The sequence below is a fragment of the Apodemus sylvaticus genome, chromosome 2 (genome assembly GCF_947179515.1).
Source record: "Apodemus sylvaticus chromosome 2, mApoSyl1.1, whole genome shotgun sequence".
In the NCBI taxonomy this organism is placed as follows: domain Eukaryota; kingdom Metazoa; phylum Chordata; class Mammalia; order Rodentia; family Muridae; genus Apodemus; species Apodemus sylvaticus.
In genome coordinates this window covers 71,108,220-71,130,441 of record NC_067473.1, presented here as the reverse complement: position 1 = coordinate 71,130,441, position 22,222 = coordinate 71,108,220, and the positions used below count along the sequence as shown (strand labels likewise).

The 22,222-nt window shown below is 39.4% G+C and overlaps 1 protein-coding gene across 1 annotated transcript in view; it reads right to left on the bottom strand.

The window, feature by feature from the left end:
• Positions 1-22,222, bottom strand: part of Cntnap2 (contactin associated protein 2) — a 1,662,736-nt gene that overhangs the window by 1,014,838 nt on the left and 625,676 nt on the right. Inside the window, exon 10 of the mRNA XM_052172851.1 lies at positions 13,377-13,548. Within this exon, the coding sequence (XP_052028811.1) occupies positions 13,377-13,548 (172 nt within the window). The remainder of the gene's footprint in view (positions 1-13,376; positions 13,549-22,222) is intronic.

Sequence of the window (22,222 nt, the reverse complement as noted above, 5' to 3'; positions counted from 1 at the left end):
ATCTTAATCCTATAGGAAAGCTTCCCCCACCTCACTGTGTCTGCTTCTCTCATGTGCCCACCAATACATTTTGAACTTGCCTTGACTTTGCTTTGTTAAGCTATGAAACTTCTTAAAACTGATTCTACATCAGAACCTGGAATTTGGGATCAAGCTTTGTTCCCAGGCCATGGCCACTCAAAATGTCTCCAGAATAAATTATCTCTCATCCCTTTTAAGATGGGAGCCAACTATTTTTTACATTGATAGACATGCACTACCAACCCTCTCCCTTGTTTTAAAAACTAAACTGTCCATTGGTACTACTATCTGTGTTGTGTTCCTGGCTTAATGCAGAATAGAACTTGGAAATCCCACCCTAGTATATGCCTGTGTAATATAAATGGAGGGAGGTGGAGGAGTAGGACTTTGTTCACTATTGTGTAGGAAAGGGTATAACAATGGACTTTCTATGTTGACCCCAGCTCTGAATAAAGATACAGACACTTATACTTATTAATGAATGCCTAGGGCTTATGCTGGGCTTGTTCCTAACTAGTTAGTAACTCAATTATCCTGTTTATATTAATCTAAGTTCTGCCACTGGCTGAATTAAACATCTCAGTTTTATAAGTTCATCTTTTTCCACAGGTTTGAATCAAAACTCTCTTGTCACTCTCTTTCTGCTGAAGGTGTCTGAAAGTCCCACTTTACTATTCTGCTTCTTTCTATATGTCATAGGCTTTTCATTTTAAGCAATCAGAAGGTACCTTAGACATGCAAAGAAGGACAAAGACACATCCTCACACAGAGTACAAAATCATTATCCCTACAGACACTTGTTTGTCCCTGCTAATGCTTGGACATTGTATAGATTGATTTTACTTCAATTCTTTATAATCTACTCTGTTAGATAATTTTTGGTCATATTAGTGGGGTCTGATTTGTATCTCTGGCCTCCATGGAGACATGATTTTATGAATTGCCAAGACAATTCTAAGTTCCCTGTCTAGAAGAGGCTTTCTGGCAAGGAATAAAGTTACAATTGTCCCCTCAGTCTAAGTCGACCTACCAATCACTTACACAAGAAAACATCCCCAGGAAGCTATTTCAGAGATCTTAGAAATAGTCTCTGGTCTACTTAAACATTCCTCTGTGAGAAAAACAAAATATATAAGCAGAGAAAATAAAGAACAAAAACTTGGTTTGACCTTCACCAGTTTTCCTTAATCTGGGAACTGGTACCCCAACACCATCAGAGAGGGCACGGGAGAGAGCAGAGCAGTCTGAGAGCCATTTTTATAGTTAAAAGTAGGAAGGTAGGGGGACATGGCTTCCCACTCCTAGAAACATTGCTTGATAAACTACTTTTTTAAACTACTGGGTATAAAATAAATCAAATTGTCTGATTTTGCAAACACTGGACTCCTGATGTGGTGGGTGTTAGCTGTTTTCTGGGAATTCCATGTGCAGCAGATTTCCAGCAGCCTTGGGCTTGTTTTAGGCTTCCAGCTTTCAGGGCAGGATTCCTCATATGCTGATGCCTCTGGCTACTCGCTGCCCTCACCTCCTGAGTGTAATACTCAGGGCTACTTTTTTGTCGTTTTCTCTGAATTCATTCACTGGTTGGAGGATGGCAGGCAAGGTCAAAGCAACATCCAAGTAAACGTTGACTCAAATTAAGGACTCTGTGAATGAGAAAAATCAAAGCTGGGTGGTGTCGAGAGTTCACAGCTAGTTTTTGTTTTAAGCTGGTGCTCAGGTCTTAGGACCCCATGGGACTTTGGGTGATTTCTGAAGGCTGCTTCCCAATTGAAATCGAGTTTTACTTGGAAAATTGCTAGTTGGCTTAAATTCAGCCAGAATTTGTTCTGGCCAACCTGGTTTGGTAGGTTTGGCTTTAAATAAGGTCAAAGTCATCTTATCCTCAGGATTAAAGGGGGTACAAAGTTTCAGATAGGTCAAACTTGCCAGAGGGATTGTCTATCTCCCTGGACCCTGTGGTAAAACTCTTCTTAATGAATGTAAGAGATATATCCTGAGGGGTGCACTGGCTAAATGATGAGGAAAGTACCATGTGGAGATTGAAATGTTTCCCATTTTAAAGAAGTGCTTCCATAGATAGACACTGACCTAATAGAGGACATTCATATTTCTTAGAAAGGAGGGTACAGCTTACCCTGTGGATTTGTAGCCTTAGGTCAGCCTGAGGCAGCTGCTATTGAAGAGAAAGGAGTTTGCTGAGGCAGGGCAGAAGCCCGATATAGCTGTAATCAACATCTCATTCTTACCATGTATACCCTATAACCAAGCTTAGCTTGAACATGTTCCCCAAGAGTCACAGAAGATGCCACATGTACTTATAGAGATTATTAATGTGCTAAGATAACCAGCCAGACATGTAATGGACATGTATTAAATAAAGCAAGCATATGGCTTATATCTCTATAGTTACTAACTAGCCAGGTTTATCCAGAACTAGCGCTTCCTCTGGATTGTTACACAAAATAGGACCCATCAACAGAGATCCTGGAACCTAAACAGACAAGTAGCCATGTCACAATCCCTAACACAGAAGAATCAGTTGGCACAGTCATGAGAATCAGGAGCAGAGTAGATTAGGTAGGCTATAGAGCCTTGGAGGTTCTGGTAAGAGTAGCCATTTAGAATTCCACAAGAGATGATACTGAGTCTAGGAAAAATGTAAGGTAGTGAGAAAAAAGTCCATTTCTGGAATCTGGTTGAAGCTTCTTACACACAGAGATAGTAAACCAAGCACAATTAATAACTTTTCCGGGCTTTCTCCATTCCCACTAGTTTTCTAGAAATCTCACCAGCTACCTCATATACAAGGAAAAGACATACTCTTTAAACCCCATTAAAATGGAAGTTGCCTGTTCATATTATAATGCCACCACCTTGCCTATCTCCATTTTAAAAAGAGAAAAGAAAAAATTTCCTTGTAGTACTTTAAAATGTAACTTGACAGTCACCAAAGCAGTAGATGTCTGTGCTCTTCCTTACAGTCTTGAACAGGCTAAATAGACCTTAAGTGTTTGCCACAGTTGGACCTTAACAACCCTGGTGGAGTCAATTTCCCAGGTGGAGCAGACGGCCTGCTGAACTTGCTTTGCAGCTCAATGCAGCTGAAACAAAGGACGGGGTCTGTGGGCTTTCTCTATAAAAACCACAGTGCTGACTAAGAAACGTGGAGCCTTGATCAGAAACTTTTGTCTTGGCTTCATTCTTCTCTGCACCCTGTCCTTTTACATTTCCAGTCCTCCCTTCAGAGGACTTAAGGTAACCCAGTTCTCTGTGGCTGCTGGACAGCTACAGATGTGGTTGATGCTTAGATGAATGTGAGTTTCCTGTGAGGAAACAATAACTACACTGTGTGTGTATGTGCATGTGAGGATGTCTTGCTCTTTTTGTTTTGTTTTGTTTTGTTTTTTTAGGCTTCTTTTTTTTTATTCGATATATTTTTTATTTACATTTCAAATGATTTCCCCTTTTCAGGCCCCCCACCCCCTGAAAGTCACATAAGCCCCCTTCCTCCCCCTGTCCTCCCACCTACCCCTTCCCACTTCCCTGTTCCAGTTTTGCCCTATACTTCTTCACTGAGTCTTTCCAGAACCAGGGGCCACTCCTCCTTTCTTCTTGTACCTCATTTGATGTGTGGATTAGGTTTTGGGTATTCCAATTTTCTAGGTTAATACCCACTTATTAGTAAGTGCATACCATGATTGATCTTTTGAGTCTGGGTTACCTCACTTAGTATGATGTTCTCCAACTCCATCCATTTGTCTAAGAATTTCATGAATTCATTGTTTCTAATGGCTGAATAGTACTCAATTGTGTATATATACCACATTTTTTGCATCCATTCTTCTGTTGAGGGATACCTGGGTTCTTTCCAGCTTCTGGCTATTATAAATAGGGCTGCTATGAACATAGTGGAGCACGTATCCTTAAAGAACTCAAGAACTTAGACTCCAGAAAACCAAATGACCCTATTAAAAATGGGGTACAGAACTAAACAACAAATTTTCACCTGAAGAACTTCGGATGGCTGAGAAGCATCTTAAAAAATGCTCAACTTTATTAGTCATTAGGGAAATGCAAATCAAAACAACCCTGAGATTTTACCTTATACCAGTCAGAATGGCTAAGATTAAAAATTCAGGAGACAGCAGGTGTTGGCGAGGATGTGGAGAAAGAGGAACACTGCTCCACTGCTGGTGGGGTTGCAAACTGGTACAACCACTCTGGAAATCAGTCTGGCGGTTCCTCAGAAAACTGGGCACATCACTTCCGGAGGATCCTACTATACCACTCCTGGGCATATACCCAGAGGATTCCCCAGCATGTCTTCATGTCTTGCTCTTTTTATGAGTACTTCTGTGTTCCTCAAGCCTTGGGCATAGACCTATATTAAAGTATAAGTGTGTATGTGTGTGTGTGTGTGTGTGTGTGTCTGTGTGTCTGTGTGTCTGTATGTGTGATCATAAAATGACTAGCCCTGAAGTTCTTTTCTACACTGAATGCATCAATTAAATTTGATCTTAGTTGAAATTTATAAATGTCCAAGGAAAGTCTGTAGGCTGCTGAGAGTTGGACTGTGCTGTGGAGGCAATTTCTCTGTCCCATCTCTAATGATACTATTATTCCTAGAAGGAAGCTCTCCCCAAGCTAGTATTGACCCAAGATCCATACTGGGGTGTCTGGAAGGACTAAAGTAGGACAGTAGCCCGAAAGGGGATTGGATATATAGTTGATAAAGGAAATAATTTTGGAACCCAAAATTATCTTTTCAAGGGTTAATCTGCTGGAAGTTAGATGAATTTATTTCTGATACAGAATTTTACATGCTGCCTTTATCTAGGTTAAGATAGTATATTAAAAATTACTTTGTTGCTGTGTGAGAAATCAAAGCCAAAACCTCAGGGAAGCACTCTACCACTGAGTCACTCCAACAGCCAGTGTCATAGATGACACATATGCTTTTGAAGAAATACATCATCTCGTTCTAGACTGAGTTCCTTAATTTTCTAGGAGAGCCAACTGACTTTTGAGATTTCTGAGTATATGTATCTGTCCCCTATATAAATCTCTCATAGAATTTTATAGACTGAGCAGGAGAGTTGCCTTAGTAATGAACTGTTCCTGGTATATAATCATGAGAATCAGAGTTTAGATCCCAGCACCCATTTACTGAACTTGTCACCCTGTGTACAACTTGAGAAGGGCAGAAACAGGGTTGCTGAGGCTTGCTGGTCCACCAAATCCAAGAACACATCAAACGATCATCCACCAGGATCAAGTAGGCTTCATCCCAGGAATGCAGGGATGGTTCAATATAAGGAAATCTATAAATGCTATCCACTACATAAACAAACTCAAAGAAAAAAAAACACATGATCATTTCATTAGATGCTGAAAAAGCATTTGACAAAATTCAGTATCCTTTCATGCTAAAAGTCTTGGAAAGGACAGGAATTCAAGGCCCATATCTAAACATAGTAAAAGCAATATACAGCAAACCGATAGCCAACATCAAACTAAATGGAGAGAAACTTGAAGCAATCCCACTAAAATCAGGGACTAGACAGGGTTGCCCCCTCTCTCCATATCTTTTCAATATAGTTCTTGAAGTCCTAGCTAGAGCAATTAGACAACACGAGGAGCGTCAAAGGGATACAAATTGGAAAGGAAGAAGTCAAACTATCACTATTTGCAGATGATATGATATTATACTTAAGTGACCCAAAAACTCTACTAGAGAACTCCTAGAGCTGATAAACATCTTCAGCAAAGTGGCTGGCTACAAAATCAACTCAAGAAAATCAGTAGCCTTTATATACTCAAAGGATAAGCAGACTGAGAAAGAAATTAGGAAAATGACACCCTTCACAATAGCCACAAACAGCATAAAGTATCTTGGGGTGACTCTAACAAACAAGTAAACGACCTATATGACATAAATAATTTTTAAGCTCAAATGCTATATTCTTATATTTCAAGGGGTAAAATTTAATTGAGGAGATGTTCTTGAAAAGCAAGCACTGAACCACAAAAGAAAATAAATACTGGGTATATGATTATATATACTATCCAAAAAATATAACGAAGACTTAGTTGCTAACTCAGGAATCAGATCCAATCTATTTTGCAATATCTCAGGAGGCTAATTTCACAAGCTTTGGTTAAGTTGGGGCATTCATTCTCTCCTTCCACTCTCTGGTACAGAATATTTACTAGCTTTGTTTTCTTATTTATGGGAGGGAAGTAGACTGAAAAGAACAAACATCATTCTACTCTGTATTACTTTTAGTACATTATATAAGTCCTGCTAAAAGACAGCTAGTGGTTGAAATAAAATCAGTTTGCTTTGGCCTATAAATGGCTTTTTAGTCCCTAGGTTCCAGCCTCTGGGAGACATCAGAGGCAAGCCACTTAACAGAACCTCAAATGAAAGCATCCTGTTTCCTTTTGCCATTTCCAAACTTGGGAGCTTGTTTTTCTATACTCTTGGAAAAGAATGATTCAAGGTTGATTTAATAGGCACAGAATGGAAAAAAGACAGATACTGTTGTGCTTTGATGAGAAATGTCCCCCATATAGTCTCATGCATTTGAATACTTGGTCCCCAGATGTGGCACTGTTTGCAAAAGCTGTAGAAGCTTTAGCAAAGTTATGGGGCTTTGTTGAAGGAATTTTGTCTCTTGGGTAGCATTTGGGGTTCTATAGAGAGGGGCTAGTTTGTGTTTCCCTCTCTGCTTTCGTTGTGCAGGTGAAATGCAATCAGCTGGCCTCCGTGCTCTTGTTCCCATGTCTACCCTGGGTATGACAAACTGGCTCCCCGCTGGAATAGCTCATCAGAGCAAGAGCAAGAGTAACCTTTCTCTTCAAAGCTGTTCTGTTCATTTGTTTTTTGTTTCATTTTGTTGTTTTTTTGTTTTTGTTTCTAAGTCAGGGTATTCTATCATAGCAACAGAAAAGCAATGAACATTACAGAACTTTTGAGCACCTAGAAAAATCAAGCTTGATTTATACTGCTGTAAGTAAACATGGACTGAGATGGTTGTGTTTTGCTTGCTTGCTTGCTTGCTTGCTTGCCCAGACACATGAAGGAGGCCCCTTGACATGATGCTTCTTGCCATTCAGCTTGTAGCGTCATAGGAGGATTTAAACAAGGATGGCAGAGTGGCAAAGGGGAGGAGACCACATCTGCATCAGGAAAATGAAGGGTACCACTGCTATCTTCTGCTTATCTCCTGGTGGCCAGATGGTGTCACTTCGCTGCCCTTGCTCATGATAAGGTGAAATACAACCCCTGGCAGCTGAGCTGAAGGCAGGCTGGAGGCCCAGGATCCAAACCACAGCCTGAAAACTGGATCTTACTATTACTTATGGAGCAGATTCATCTAGCTAATCCCAGTATTTTCGCCTGCTACTTCCGATAAATTATTTTAACATCAGCTTCTTTCTATCAGTGTGTCCACAGAAAACAGTAACTCCACATAGATTCACAAGTTTGAAGAGAACTTTATGCTGTAGCAGCAACTTTCCTAGTTGCTAGTGCTGGCCCAAGTCTCTCAGGACATTTTAGGGCTTACTCTGGTTCCAATTCATGCTTGAACAGTTCTCTGATGCCTACCCCTCTGCTTTCCCAGTTTGAGATGCTTCGAGGTCCCTTAGTTCTTCTCCCTGGACAGACAGAATGGGTGAACTGACATTGGATATTTCTGGATATGCTTGTTTTTAGGTTATTATAGACTTTTGAAAAGAAGTTGTTGCAAATCAGAACCAGCCAGTCAGCTAAAGATGTTTATTATCAGAAGCCAGCAGTACAAAGGCACGAGGGTGGATAAAAGGTATTAATGATGCAACAAAGAACAATGGCCATCTGTTGTACAGTTTACATCATCACAGATTAGTTTAGTGACCAAAGGTGTGAGCAAAGTCTTGTTGCATGTGAGAAGGCTAGCCTGATTCTCATTCCATGACAGACTTCAAATTGACAGTTAAAGAGACAATGCCGAAGAACTGGGCAAGTCCACGCAGGCCCAGGCAAGTCAATTACTAATAGAAATGCTCCAGGCTCCAACCACCATTCCCCAATAATAATTCTGGAATGTCTAACGATAGAGTAAGACAAAGCTCTTCTACTGAGAACTCCAATGTACTTTAAATTGAGCCTGTGAGCTCACTTGATTGTCCCTCATTTCTCATGATTGGAGAGCCCCAGCATGCTAGACTCTTGTAGAATGAAACACTCTGAGTTTACATATTCGACTGCAGGGTATCATCCTTTGGTGAATCATAGAACTTTACACTTGGAAGCAAAATATCATAGAAAGGCAAACGTCCAGAGAAAAATCCTTTCTCCTTTCCTGTGCTTGTTGCCCATAATGTCTGCTGAAGTTTTAGGGACAGAGCTTGGGTCAGGGTAGCTCTCACAAGTAAAGCTGAGATGCCCTGCCTTCAACAGGCTAAGTAAAGAAACAGTGACTGAAGAGCGAGGGGAAAAAAAGATTTGTTCAAAATGGAAACATAGTAAAGAGGAGAAAACCCACAGACTACCTCCCTCGTGCCATCTTTGGGGACTTAGCATGAAACTTTGTTGGGTTTCAATAAAGGAGAACAGGCATTTATAAGTAAACTATCTTAATCAAGGAGTAATTCTGCATATCAGGACTACAGCCTCTCCAGCAAAGAACTCTGAAAAGTTTTCAGAACTGTGTAGAATCTCTTTCCAGGACACAAAGTTCCCTCTTGGTTTGGCATATGGACCCCAGCCTTGTCTTTTGCCAAGCATGATATTCCTATGGAAACTTCAACTTTATTATAATTTGAGAGCCAAATTATAAGGTTGGAAGATGCACTAGTATCTCTTGAGAATACCTCCACTCCTGCAATGATGATTAAAACAAAAAGCAAAGACATCAGAGACCTTCTGCAATTAATGTGGTGCTGTCACACACCAAGCCTTTATATGTAATATGAAGATATATATCTGTTATATACATATACACAACTGTATTTTTTTACATTTCTACATAGACATCTAGAAAATAAGTCCCCTGTGATTCAGTTCTGAATTTATGACTTTTCTCTTCAGTTCCATTGATTAACTTTCTCTACTCTGAGAAAGGGGATTTCTTTTGCTTACAAAAGACTTGGATGAGTTCTTCTTTCATATTCTTCAGATACTACATCACAAACCCTCTTGACTCTACCTACTAAAAATATATTCAGATATGAGAATGCCTTGCTTCTCCTTGCCTCAAACATCATTTGCTATAATATGAAAATGGTTTTCCAATAAGGCTCCTACCACTGACATTTTCTCCTTCCACTGCCAAATCCATCATCTTGTAGTACAAATTAACATGTTTCATTGTCCATTCATGACCCTACAAGGGCTTCCTCAAAATAGAAAATAAATCTTTACAATAGATCATTAACCTCTAGAAACTGGGTTTTAAATATTTACTTGGTTAAACTGGGTCTTGCTCTCTACTGAAAGCTGGTCTGCAGGTCAGGGCTCTCCTGTATTATTTCTGAGTTCTGGTCTTATAGGCAAGCAGTACCTTGCTAGAAAGGGCTGGTGTCTGGGAGCACTCAAGTCTCCGTTCTTGCTGCCTCTCTCACCCTTCCAAAGTTTTTGCCATGGCTTACTTGAGATCCATTATTATATAGGTATCTTCTTTGACCTAGCTCTTATTTGTACATGGAATGCTATTTCCTTAAACCAGTAAAATATTATGATTTTTAGGTTTTGAACAAATTGCTGTTTTATTTCTTACTTAAATTATCTTACTTTTTGAAAGTATAATTACATCATTTCTCCTTCTTTTCTTCAGTCTAAGCTTTCCCTGTACTGCTCTGCTTGCTCTCTTTACCTTCCATGGACACCTTGTACCCTCCCCACTCCACTGTGTGTGTGGGGGGGGGGGCGCACATGCGTGTGTTCCTCTATGTCATATTTCTTGTCGTCATGTGATCTCAGGGCTGACCATTTGGCAGTGGATAAGCAATTGGTATGCTCTTAGTACTTTCTTTTTAGTGAGGTTCACTCTGAGCAGCCCTGTTATAACTGCACCAGACACCTGGATATAGCAAACCTGCCGTCCTTGCCTTGTTTTCTTCTTTTCAGTTAACACAGCATCTTCTAACTTATAATAATATATGCTTTAACCTGTAGCTTACTGTCTACCCTTGTTCTCTTCCACTAGAATGAGAGTTTCACATATGTATAGACTTAAATTTTGTTCATTGATTTATTTTAGTGCAGAGAATGGGACTGGGCACTCCATATGGTCAGAAAGAATGCATTAAGACTGGGCCTACAGTCTGAACAAATGAATATTTCCATGAACCAGTGCTCTGTTCAGAAAACATAAACCAGGAAACAAGCAAATGTATACACAAAGAAAGGAAATTCAGTAGGTTTTTCTGGAACACCCAATCATCCTCCCCATCCATGTCCCTGGCTTCTCATCACATTATTGCAGCAGCTGCTAACATACTCATAGAGTTGATAAATCCAGCAGGATTACTACGGCAGCTCTTCTATTTTCTTATTCTATGTTCTCATTTTACCCTCACCCCCTTTAAAAATAACTCTAATAAGTCTGGCTGGAATATGAAAGAAGCATGAGTCAGGATTTACTTCCTTATGGAGAATTGGGGCAAATGGAAGATAAATTGGTGTATATGGGGAAGCTGAAGAGCTTCCGCTCGCAAGCAGATGTTACAGAGATGTGTTTTCAGATTGCAGCTGCAGGAGTAGATGCTAAGATTCTCCATTCTCTCATCTGGGGAGGCACAGTGCACAGGTCATATCAGGAGCTCTTCAATGAATTTGAGTGAAATGAATATGAGCTATATAACACTACATATATAACACTATATATATATATATTTATGACACTACAGCTGAGGATTTTTAACTAGGAATATTTTATATCAATGAATGATTTGCTCTAACCAATTGACATTAGACATGCAGACATTTTTGTCCTTAAAAATGAAAAGGGACAGAAAATGCTTTTCATGATGTGAAGTAGGATTAGGTTAACTGAGGTAGAAGACCCACATGTGAGCAATGCCATTCCATGACCTGGGCTGTAAGTCTAAATTCAGCCGGGAAAGGACATTGGGTACCAGCATTCTCCTCTATGTTTCATGCCATATGACCAGCACCTCCTGCTGCCAGACCTCACCTTCACAGTGGGCTGTACCTCGAGATTGTGAGTTGAAACATGTACTTCCATTCTTACATTGATTTCAACAGGTATTTTATTATAGCAACAAGTCACCTAACTAATACAGTTGTCATTCCAAGTGATAATTTTGACTATTGCAAAGAACAAAGAATATGGATAGAAAGACTGGCTCAGTCTGGAATAAAGCTACCAAATATGGGAATGTATGTTCTCAGAATCTTCCCCACACTCCTCCTCACCATGATCATGACCATGATCATGGGTACTTCTATTTATTTACTCAAATCCCACTCACCCTTTGTGGGACAGCAACACATTTCCATCTGCTTTACAAAAATTGCATAAAAAGTTCAACATCTTCTGTTGTTTGTCTGCAAGAAACACTTTGAATAGGAGAGTTTTGGATGTGATGTTTGAAATGAAAGATCAATATTTCTCGTGTGCAAAGCTGAGTGTAGACAGTTCTACTGAAGTTGCTGTCTCAGTAGAGCCACTGACATAGAAAGAGAACAAGGTACTAATGCTTTCAATAGTCATGTAGCAAGAAGAAATACGTGACATTGCAGAAAACATGCAGCTATCAAACCATCTAATGTCAGGAAGAAGAGTCTCTGAATTATTTATCCCTTATTTTCTCTGGTTATTACTACCATGTACTCAAGCAGAAATAATGGCTAATATATTATGACTGTCTCTCAAATTAGGTGCCACAATTATTTGCTGTTCTGTTTATTCATGGATGCTGCAGTAGCAACACCCTTACAGGCATTACTTAAATCAACAGGTGTTCCTCTTACTTTTGTTGTAAACATATTCAGACTTTACAAAGTTATATTCTGTAGCCAATGTAAGCCATAGCCACCGTGAACTGTAAAGTCTTTGCCTGCGTCCAACTTAAGATGATAGAAAAATTGAACTTGCTTCATATTTGAACAGTTTTTGTATTTGTGTGACATATTAGCTGTCTTAAACAGATGCCTGAGGATCCCCACTAAACACTTAGGATCTCTGAGCTCCATATGAAGGGAGGTCAAACTGAGGCATAAGCACTGTCTTATTTATTTGTATGTGTTTGTGACTGTGTGCATATACATATATGTCACAAGGGAATGTCAGATTCCCTGGAACTGAAGTTACAGACACTGTAAATTAACTAAAATGTGTACTAGGAACTGACCTCCCGAGCTCTGTAAAAACAGGAAGGACATCTAACTGCTGAGCTGTTTCTCTCAGCCTGCCTCATTGTAAAAATTAATGGTGGTTTTCATGAACCTTTTTCTTACAAAATATGAAATTAATGAAGTTAGTTTTAAGTGTAAGATAACGCATTCTCAAAACATCTGAAACTGGCTGAGAAAGCTGAGGTAATTAACTAGTTTAGCATTAACTTGTAGTTACATGTAGTTTTGAAGACAAAGTATCTCAAAGGGAAATGTCTTGAGCTCTATTGCAAAGCAAACTTCAGAAGTAGAATATTTAGGATTTAGGAATATGTTTGTAATACTCTCATGTTTCATAGAAGCATATTTCCTTTTTAGTTTTTGTGAACTCACATGCAAAAGAAGGCGTGAAAGTGGGGGGGGGGCTTGCAGAGAAGAGTATTAGTGTGGCAGGAAGTGGGGTAGAGAGAGGGGGTAGGTGAGAAAACAACTAAAAAGTATATAAATGTTTGAAGCTGCCAAACATGAAAAGACGTAAAGCTTATTCCTATATTTGAAAAACCCAATAACTACTTCTAAGTAGCCTGTATCAGTAAACCCTCATTTGCCATGAGTCTTTTGTGATTATATCTGGCACAAAATGGTTTTCAGAAGGAACAAATATTGAGACTGAGAAAAAATGGAAGTCTTTTGCTTAGAAGCATGGAAGAAAAGTTAACACTGACAGCTGAGGGTTACTACCATTGTCAACTGGTTGCTTTCAGTACTGTCTGCACAATGCACACACACACACATACACACATACACACACACATACACACACACATGCACACACACAAATGTTGTCTTTGCTGATATCACAAGTATACTAGATAATGTTGGCATCCCAAACAGATACCGTCCATAAGCCCAGTTTTTGCATTTTTTATGTCTTTCCGTATCAAGCAACAGGAACATGAATGTGTGAATTCTGGAGCACTTAATATATGATGGACAGATGGCTTACCTGTCTATGATGGCACACATGTCAATGGTGACATTGGCAAAGCTTCCTGGCTTCCTCTGGGCTACTTCATATAAATTCACAAGCTGGTCATCTACCTGAATGAGCTGCATGCATCCTTGGAATGAGGGCTGAAGGGCAGAGTGACTGGCATTGTTCATGTGGTTCGGAAATCCTACAAAACAGAAGGAACAAGAAGGTCACAATGGGCATCCAACATGCTTTATTAAAGGCCTCCCAGGCATTTGACTGATAATGGCATTTCGTTGATTTTTGCTGATGCAGTAGAGGAGTGCTTGAGAATGTGAGATTATTTTAGGCAAGAGTTAGCTTTGGGAGAAGGAGTTAAATGAGAATGACCCCCATAGGCTCTTGTATTTGAGTGCTTATTTCCGAAGTTGGTGGAACTATTTGGGAAAGATAAGGAAGTGTAGCCTTATTGGAGTAGGTATGGCCCTGAGTGTTCCTCAATCCAAATTTGTCTACTGACAAATTTATACTGTACTCCTTAGTCTTAAATTATTTACTAATTTATTCTTTCCAATGCTATATGATTGGCTGTCTTAGTCAGGGTTTCTATTCCTGCACAAACATCATGACCAAGAAGCAAGTTGGGGAGGAAAGGGTTTATTCAGCTTATAGTTCTGCATTGCTGTTCATCACAAAAGAAAGTTAGGAGTGGAACTCAAGCAGGTTAGCAGGAGCTGATGCAGAGGCCATGGAGAAATGTTCCTTACTGGCTTGCTCAGCCTGCTCCTTTTTCAAACCCAAGAATACCAGCCCAAAGGTGGTACCACCCACAAGGGGCCCTCCCCACTTGATCACTAATTGAGAAAATGCCCCACAGCTGGATCTCATGGAGGCACTTCCCCAACTAAAGCTCCTTTCTCTGTGATAACTCCAGCCTGTGTCAGGTTGACACACAAAACCAGCCAGTACATTGGCAAAGAGAATAAATACATAAAAATGCCATTAAATAAATAAAAGTGAATATTAAAAAACAGAAGTTGGTAATTAAGTAATTCTTTGAAATGTCTTAATTTGATTGATTATAGTAATAATTCACTACAATAAAAAGCCATTCTCTCACTTCTTTAACAAGTATCAATGTGTAAATTCTAAAAGCCATCATTTAAATTTTCTTTAATGTTTCATCTCAGAAGTATATATCAATTTCCACCAATACAACACACACACACACACACACCAAGGATTATATTTAGTTGTTGATTTAAAAATGACATGTTCTGTTTTAATATTGTTATATGGTTTGTGTGTGTGTGTGTGTTTGCGCGCGCGCCTGCATTTGTGTGTGAGCACATGAGTATGCCTGTGTATGTATGTGTGCATGTATTTCTAAGCTATGCATTTTCCTTGTCATTGACTTAGTACCTTTACAAAAATGCTGACTTTTAATAAGTTGTCTACTAAGAATAGTTGTATACATACAATGTGATTTCCACTTATTTAATCACAATAAGATCAAGTGGATTTTAATGACTAAACTTAGCAAATAGAAAGCACACAGCTATAACTTGTGTGACTGCTCTTAGCAAGGCTATCATTGGGTTCAGCTTTTGAGACTACTTAGGAGTCTAAACATCCACATTAACTTGGATGGATTTTGAAATGACTAGTTGCCTTTATGAGAGTGAGAACTCTTGTGAGGCAGAACAGCTGCATAAATGCTCATCGCTTTCAACTGGGTGTGATTAAGTTCCCAAAACAAGACTTCAGCATCCACTCACAACATTGTTCTGTTTGGTCTTCATACATTTAAAGTCTGAAATTCTCAACTCTTTCATGCTCCTACATGAGATAATTGCTAGGGGAAGATAATTATAGGAATAGTCACTACATATTCATTGAAACATAGTCCTTTTTCTAGAATTTTCCTTAACGCTTTTAAGAAAGATCCCATTGGTCCTTGTATATAAGTATTCATATGCTTCTGTAGTGTCTTTGGACCCTGAGTTTAGGTAATAGTTTCTATAGACAGTAGAACTCAAGTGGTGTACGTTTATGAATTTCATGGCCCATTTCTCAACTGGTATATAAAAGCGCTCATTTTGGCCATTCGGAAATGTTGTGGGGAGGCCTATGAGAGATAGTAGAAGATTTTCATGACTGCAAATATGTTGTGTGGCATGGATGGTTGTGGGGTGAAGATTAGGTATGGTACCTAACAATAGGATGAATAAATAACCTCTTGCTGGAAACAAATTCCAATAAAACCCCCAAAGAGAAGTGTAAGTTAGCATAAAGAACATTCAAAGAATTGCTGGTCAGAAGCCTAATGCATCTTGAGAAGAAAGTTGGTGACAGCATAAAGGAAAGAAATAGAAATGTCCCTAGAAATGAAAGCACATAGGATCCTTATTACACTGTAGGGAAAAGTTTATCATCATTGCTGTCTGTCATCTTTAGGGCTACCAGCTGAAACATGATAATCAAAGTAACTTGGAGAGGAAAGAGCTTCATTGGCTTACACTACCAAATTATTGTCCATCATTTAAGGAATCCAGGGCAGGTACTCAAACAGCAGGAAGCTGGAAGCAGGAGTTGCTGGAAGCAGAAGCTGTGGAAGAGTGCTGCTTACCATCTTGCTTCACATGACTTCCTCAGTCTGCTTTCTTATAGAACCCATCACCACCAACTCAGGGATGGCACCACCCACATGGGCTCGGCCTTCGCTCATCCATCACTGATTAAAAAAATGCTCTACAGGACTGCCTGCAAGTCCTATCATTTTCTTAATTGAGGTTCCTTTCTTTCAGAGTTTAGCTTGTGTCAAGTTGACACAAGATTATCGAACACGGTGTCTATGGTAACACAAAAATGAAAAGACATACTTAATAAGCAAGTCCAGAGTATCTCTGTATAGTACCAGTGTTGTCTGCTAACTCAATTCAACTTGCCTGTCAAATTGATGAGTGTGGGCAGCACATTACTGTGTCTGGGAGAACTTTTCTAGAGAGAGGAAGACCCAACCCGAGTGTGGATAGTACCCTCTCACAGACTGGGGAGGGAAATGGAAGTGGAAGGCGAGCTGGCATTAGCAGAATTCTAAGTGAGCTGCCAGGCCACCATGGACAAAAGCCTGTGAAGCAATGAGTGAAATATGGCTTATTCCTTCAAGTTGTTCAGTTTAGGTACCTTATCCTAGTGGTGAAAACTAACACAGGCTAGAGCCAACTTTTAGCTGTAAAGAAGCCAGGGCTTGATGCATCTCACAGCAAAATTTGTCTTAATTCCACGTTACTCAGACAGTGCGCACTGCAAGAATGAAGAAATTGCTTCCAAAACAATGATCACATACCAGGAAATGTCATCTAGTGAGGGCAAGGAAATATGATGGTGAAATTTTTGCCAAGGCCTCAGACAGATGTGAGGTAATGTGTTAGGAAACAATCCATGAAAGAAAAGACTCACTCAGCAGCCACCCTGTACATTACCAGACCCCGAACAAGAGCATTTCTAATGCTCTTAGAAGTATTTTGCTCAGTAGGTTAGGAGCTCAGGTGTGTTTATCTCTATGAGGCTACAGATGGGCTTTTTATTAAATGACCATTTTGAAGTATTTGTTATTTAGCTTTTATGTTATTGCTTTTAAAAATTATAGTTTTCAGTGTGGGTGTCTGTGTGTACATGTATTTTTGTGTTATAACCACACCATGTTATGTATATTAAGGTCCAAGGACTATTTGTGAAGTCAGTTCTTTCCTTCTACTATTTATTTGTTTGTTTACTCATTTAATGCATGTGAGTACACTGTAGCTGTCTTCAGACATACTAGAAGAGGGCATCATATCACATTATAGATGGTTGAGAGCCACCATGTGGTTGCTGGGAATTGAACTCAGGACCTCTGGAAGAGCAGTCTGAGCTCTTAATCACTGAGCCATCTCTCCGGTCTCTCTTTCCTACTATATGGGTCCTAGGAACCAAGCTCAGACTGTCCAGCTTAGCAGCAGAGTCGTTTATCCACCAAGGCATTGTGCTGGGACTTTTTGTATTTTAGAAACATGGCCTTGAACTCCCTACCTTCTTACCACTGCTTCTTCTAAATGTGGTGATAGGGTATTCTTCCTCATTGGAAAAGGATGAAAAACATTATCAGGGATCCCACTGGTTTTGTTTTTAAGGACACTTAAACAATTAACATTAACAATATTGCCATCAGCTTTGACCAGTATGTACTAAAGTAGTCAGAGAGCATAAATGCAAAAAAAAAATACAAAAAACAAACCAAAAATACTTTTAGACCATACTCTATGGAAAACATGGACTACCTGTTAAGAAGAAGAGAAAGAGGAAGAAAAGAAGGAAATAACTCAGTGTGGCAGAAAAAAACAAATGAAGATCAAAGAGTTGTGGAAAATCAGTAGGTCTTGGAATTACCTACGAGTGCCCAACCTGATTTCTAAGACAATACAGACCAGTGATTTTGGTCTGGCTTGACTTAGGTAAAGCTCAGAAACTTACACACAGAAACTGTAATGAAACACAACTTTGGATTTCAGAAGAGAGGTGGACTTTATGCATGTAAAAGAAATGAATAATCATGGATGGAAGGATAAAACCTTTATTCTATCTTCAAGATGGATATCAATTATCACATTATAGTTATATTATTGATTACCCCTAGAATACGCTATTCCCACTCTGAACCAGCTCCAACCTGAATAGGAACTTTAGAACACTGCAGAATATTTACATATGGGTTATGGTTACTGAACTGGATGAAAACATTCTTGAGTTCTATAAGCAAACAATGTGTTATAATGACCACACAGATCTGGAACATTGTCAGTCTTGAACTCACTGGGAAAGCACTCCCCTCCCCCATGATCCTGTGCCCATACTATAATTGGTTGGTGCTTTACTCTTAGGTTGAGACTTTTGCTCTATATTTAGGAGATAATACCTTATCTGACTTGAAGTCCATTCAGTTTATTCTTCACACTGACAGTCAGTGCATGTTCAAGGCTTTGAAATTTTAATTCAGAAATACATCTGTGAAAAACATGCTGACATTTGTTCTGACATTACAATGGCAATCTAAACAGTTGCAAGTTATATTGTTAATCTGATTGAACAGAATAAGGGGGAAAATAAAAGACAGTCGACACTAGAGTTTGGAACTTAAATGGCCAAAGAACACTGCCTTTCTATTATATGTTTTAAAGTTGAAGGATGTTAGAGAGCTTAGAGAGCGGCTGGAAGGAACTACAAATGAGCATTTACCTTCCAGTGAAAGCCTAGTAGAATGAATCAAGTGTTTACCAATCACTGCCTATTCAAGCTTTCTGAGTAAAACATTCAAAAATGTATTCCCCAGCAGCAGGCCAAGAACCCCAGGATGGGAGTGAGGGGCTATTTACAAGTAACATGGAGTTAAGGAAGACACTACCTGTTGTGGCTGGGAGAGTGGGAGTAGTATAGGTTAATTGCAACAATACATTAATACATAGAGGATAGGATGAGCTAAGTCTCAATATTGCAGTCAGGGGTATAAATTCAGAACATGAGAAACACTGAATGAACTCTGTGAGTTTGGGCAGGAATTTAATCCCCCCCCCCCACAACTAAGCTGGCTGACAAGCTGCCCAACTCTTCCGATGGCTACCTCCGGCCTTTGTTCTGTAAACAATAGGCTCCGGCTATTGACACCGCCCCCAAGCCGGTGTTTACCTGAGTCGCCAGCCTGAAGGCAGACAACCGGCTGAGACCTGGAGCCAGAGAATTCACAGGACCGCCTTTGAAGCCACTGACTTGTGGGGGGTTGGTCGATTCCCCAAAAGACTATTTAACCTGTCTTAAAATTATTAAAACCAGTCTTGACCGGAATTCCCGCCTTGACTCAAATCTCTTGTCGTCTCCTCTGTCCCTGTAACCTCAAAATTCTCTCAACAAGTAACCCGGTTTACATGTGGCTGCTGGCAGCTACATAAAGAAATAACACCTGATAAAGCTTGGACAGGACAAACATATTGAGTCTAGAATATTGTATAGTGTATTAAAAACTAGTGACATGGTAGGAATTAGAGAGAGCTGTTTCAGAATGACATGAAGCAGTTACTGCTGCCCAAATTCCAGATGGCTGGAGTACAAATTTCACAATTTGTAAATAAAAATTTATATTTTATTAATCAATAAAAATGATGGCAAATATTTAGTAAAATCCAAATCTATGCATAGATGACTGTGTAAAGTGAATAAATCAATGTGGAAAGGAACAGAGAAACTTCTCTTTACAGCCTCCTGTTAAGTCACAATGCAAGAGGGATATTGGAGTTTAAAAGTCATCCTTTGACAACCCTCATATTAGTAATGAGTTAGACAGTAGATGTCAGTAAAGGCTGCAGGAAAAGCTGGATTGTGTATCATAGACCTAAGGTCTCTTTAGAGCAGCAGTTGAAGCTAAACATGTTGCTCTACACCTTTAATCTTAGTGCCATCATTCTGGAGACAGCTGCATGTATCTCTTGAGTTCAAGGCCAGCCTTCTCAACTTTGCAAGGTCTAAGTCAGCCAAAGCTATATAGTGAGAAGCTGGCTTTTAAAAGGTGTAAAGCAAGATTCATCAGTTTACAGGTGAGAAGCCTATAAGACTTATTTATCACCAAACTATCAAAGGCATTACTATACTGCTAGGACCAATGGACACTGCGGGTTGCCTGACAGGATGCAACATAGGAGAATAAGCACAGACTTCAGTGTTTTTGCAAAAATCTACTTGCATTCCTTTGTAATACCAGACCAAAGAAAACAAGTTCTATCTATGAGGATAACTTGAGATACTCAGGGATGATGAGCTCTGATAAGCAACCAAGGATCTAGTATTGTTTTGCAGGAACCAGAAAAGTAGGAAGGTGGGGAGAAGAAGGTGCTCTTGGCCTGATCCTTTGTTTTAAAGGACATTATTAGACAACTGGAGGATCCACATGTGAGCTTGTTTTTCTGGTGGCCTTTGAGCTCTTCCTAATTTTTTTTTTTAAAAATAAATTTCAAGTTATTTTAGAAACAGAAACAAATACTAAATAGTTGTGTCATCTGAGAACCCATTTTAGATTACATTTATCCACCTTAATCTGTATTCAGTTTTAATTGGTTTTAAATGCTATTTTTCTTCCTAAAACTAGTAGTATATTTTAGCTCCTGGAAGTCCAAATCTAGTCCTTTATAAAGCTTGACATGCCTTTCAATCAGCAAATGAATATTCCTCATACGATGCTTTCTCAACACAGATGGCATTTGTTTTGAGACTGAAAGATAGTTTCCTTATGCTTATTAGTTGGATTACTATTATTTTGTTTTTTTAAAATCAGGATCATGGTGATCCATCTGATTGCATGTCTTCTAATATGTTTAGCTTCCAACATTTCTTTACATTTAAGTGTGACTAAAAGGGTTAGGAATTTAAGCTTTAGTAGGAGTCAGAAGTTAGAAGATAATTTATATGAAAGTAATTTTTATCAGTTAATTTTGATGATGGAATAAAAAAATCACTTTGTTACCTTTTCCAGGTTTAGTATGAATTGAAGAGGAAACTTAAGAGTTCTTTGGAAAGTCCTTTCGATGGTATTTGCTGGGGCAAACACGTGAATGAATGTTTAGCTGAAGCAGACACAGGTGAAAAGATGTTCTGCTAAAGTAAGCACATGAAAGGACACGTAATAAAGGGATGCTGCAGTTTCTTGCCTCTTCCAAGGACTCAGGCTCTTTGGCATAGTGATGTCAACTGAGACACATGCATGTGCTGAGGTAAGACACTTGCCGAGGCAATACTGGTGGAGGGCATAAATAGAACTCTACAGACAGTGATGGGGGTGAGCTTGCTTATTGAGCTGGTTGTGCAGTGCTTGTTGGCTTTGTGTCTTTGTTGATCTTTGCTTCTGAGAGAGGCACAGTCTGAGAACTTCTGGTGTTCCTCCTGGTTCCTCCGGCTGACTCCAGCCAAGGCTAAGTCCTGGCTGTCTTTGGGCCTCTGCTGCTGAGCTGCTGATTTATGCTTGCTATCCCACTCTACTGAACTGGACTGTTGGTGTGTGTGTGAAGTGTTTGCGAGTGGATGAGTTGCTGCTGCTGAGCTGAGAACTGAACTGCTGATTTCCAGACAACAGGGATGGGAGTTGCTCCAAAGACCCTTTCTGAACAGGTCCACTTCCACCTTCCATCCTCACCCTCATATCCTTTCTTCCCCACTACCTTTGGTGCATGGTGGGCTACAAGGAAGGTTAAAGCATTTAAGAACCACAATTTAAAAAAAAAAGGTTTGATAAATTAAAGTAACCATGAATTGCTTATATTAATGTTTGTAATCTCTTTATAATGTACTTTTATTATTATTTAGATCTGGAAAACAGACAAGTTATAATTGCCATCATCATAAGGTGTGAAACTAAATACAAATGTATCTATAAACTAAATGTTCAAGTTTATAGCAGGCTGCATATACCAAGGGGACCGAGCTACAATTTACTTCATCTTCCTTTCTCCTGTTACAAATGGCTTAGGCAATTTCTATCAATTTTGTATGTATTTATTAAGTACTTAATGTTTGAATATTTTTATCTTCATGAATGTGACAACCACATTCATGAAAAAAATCTCAGACACAAGAGAACAAATTAATAGGATCTAAAAGCCAAACTGTTTCTGCTGACTGGGTAAATAGCCTGGCAGCGTTAAAGTGCAGGGCTCTCTTCCAGGTACTTCCCTTTTGCTTTGCTGACAAGTTTTCCCACTGCTTTCCTAGGCTTGCCAGTTTGGTCACTCATAATGTGAGTGTGAGTGTGAGTGAGTCTGTGAGTGTGAATGTGCTGGTAAGGTAAAGGCAGCTGGCCT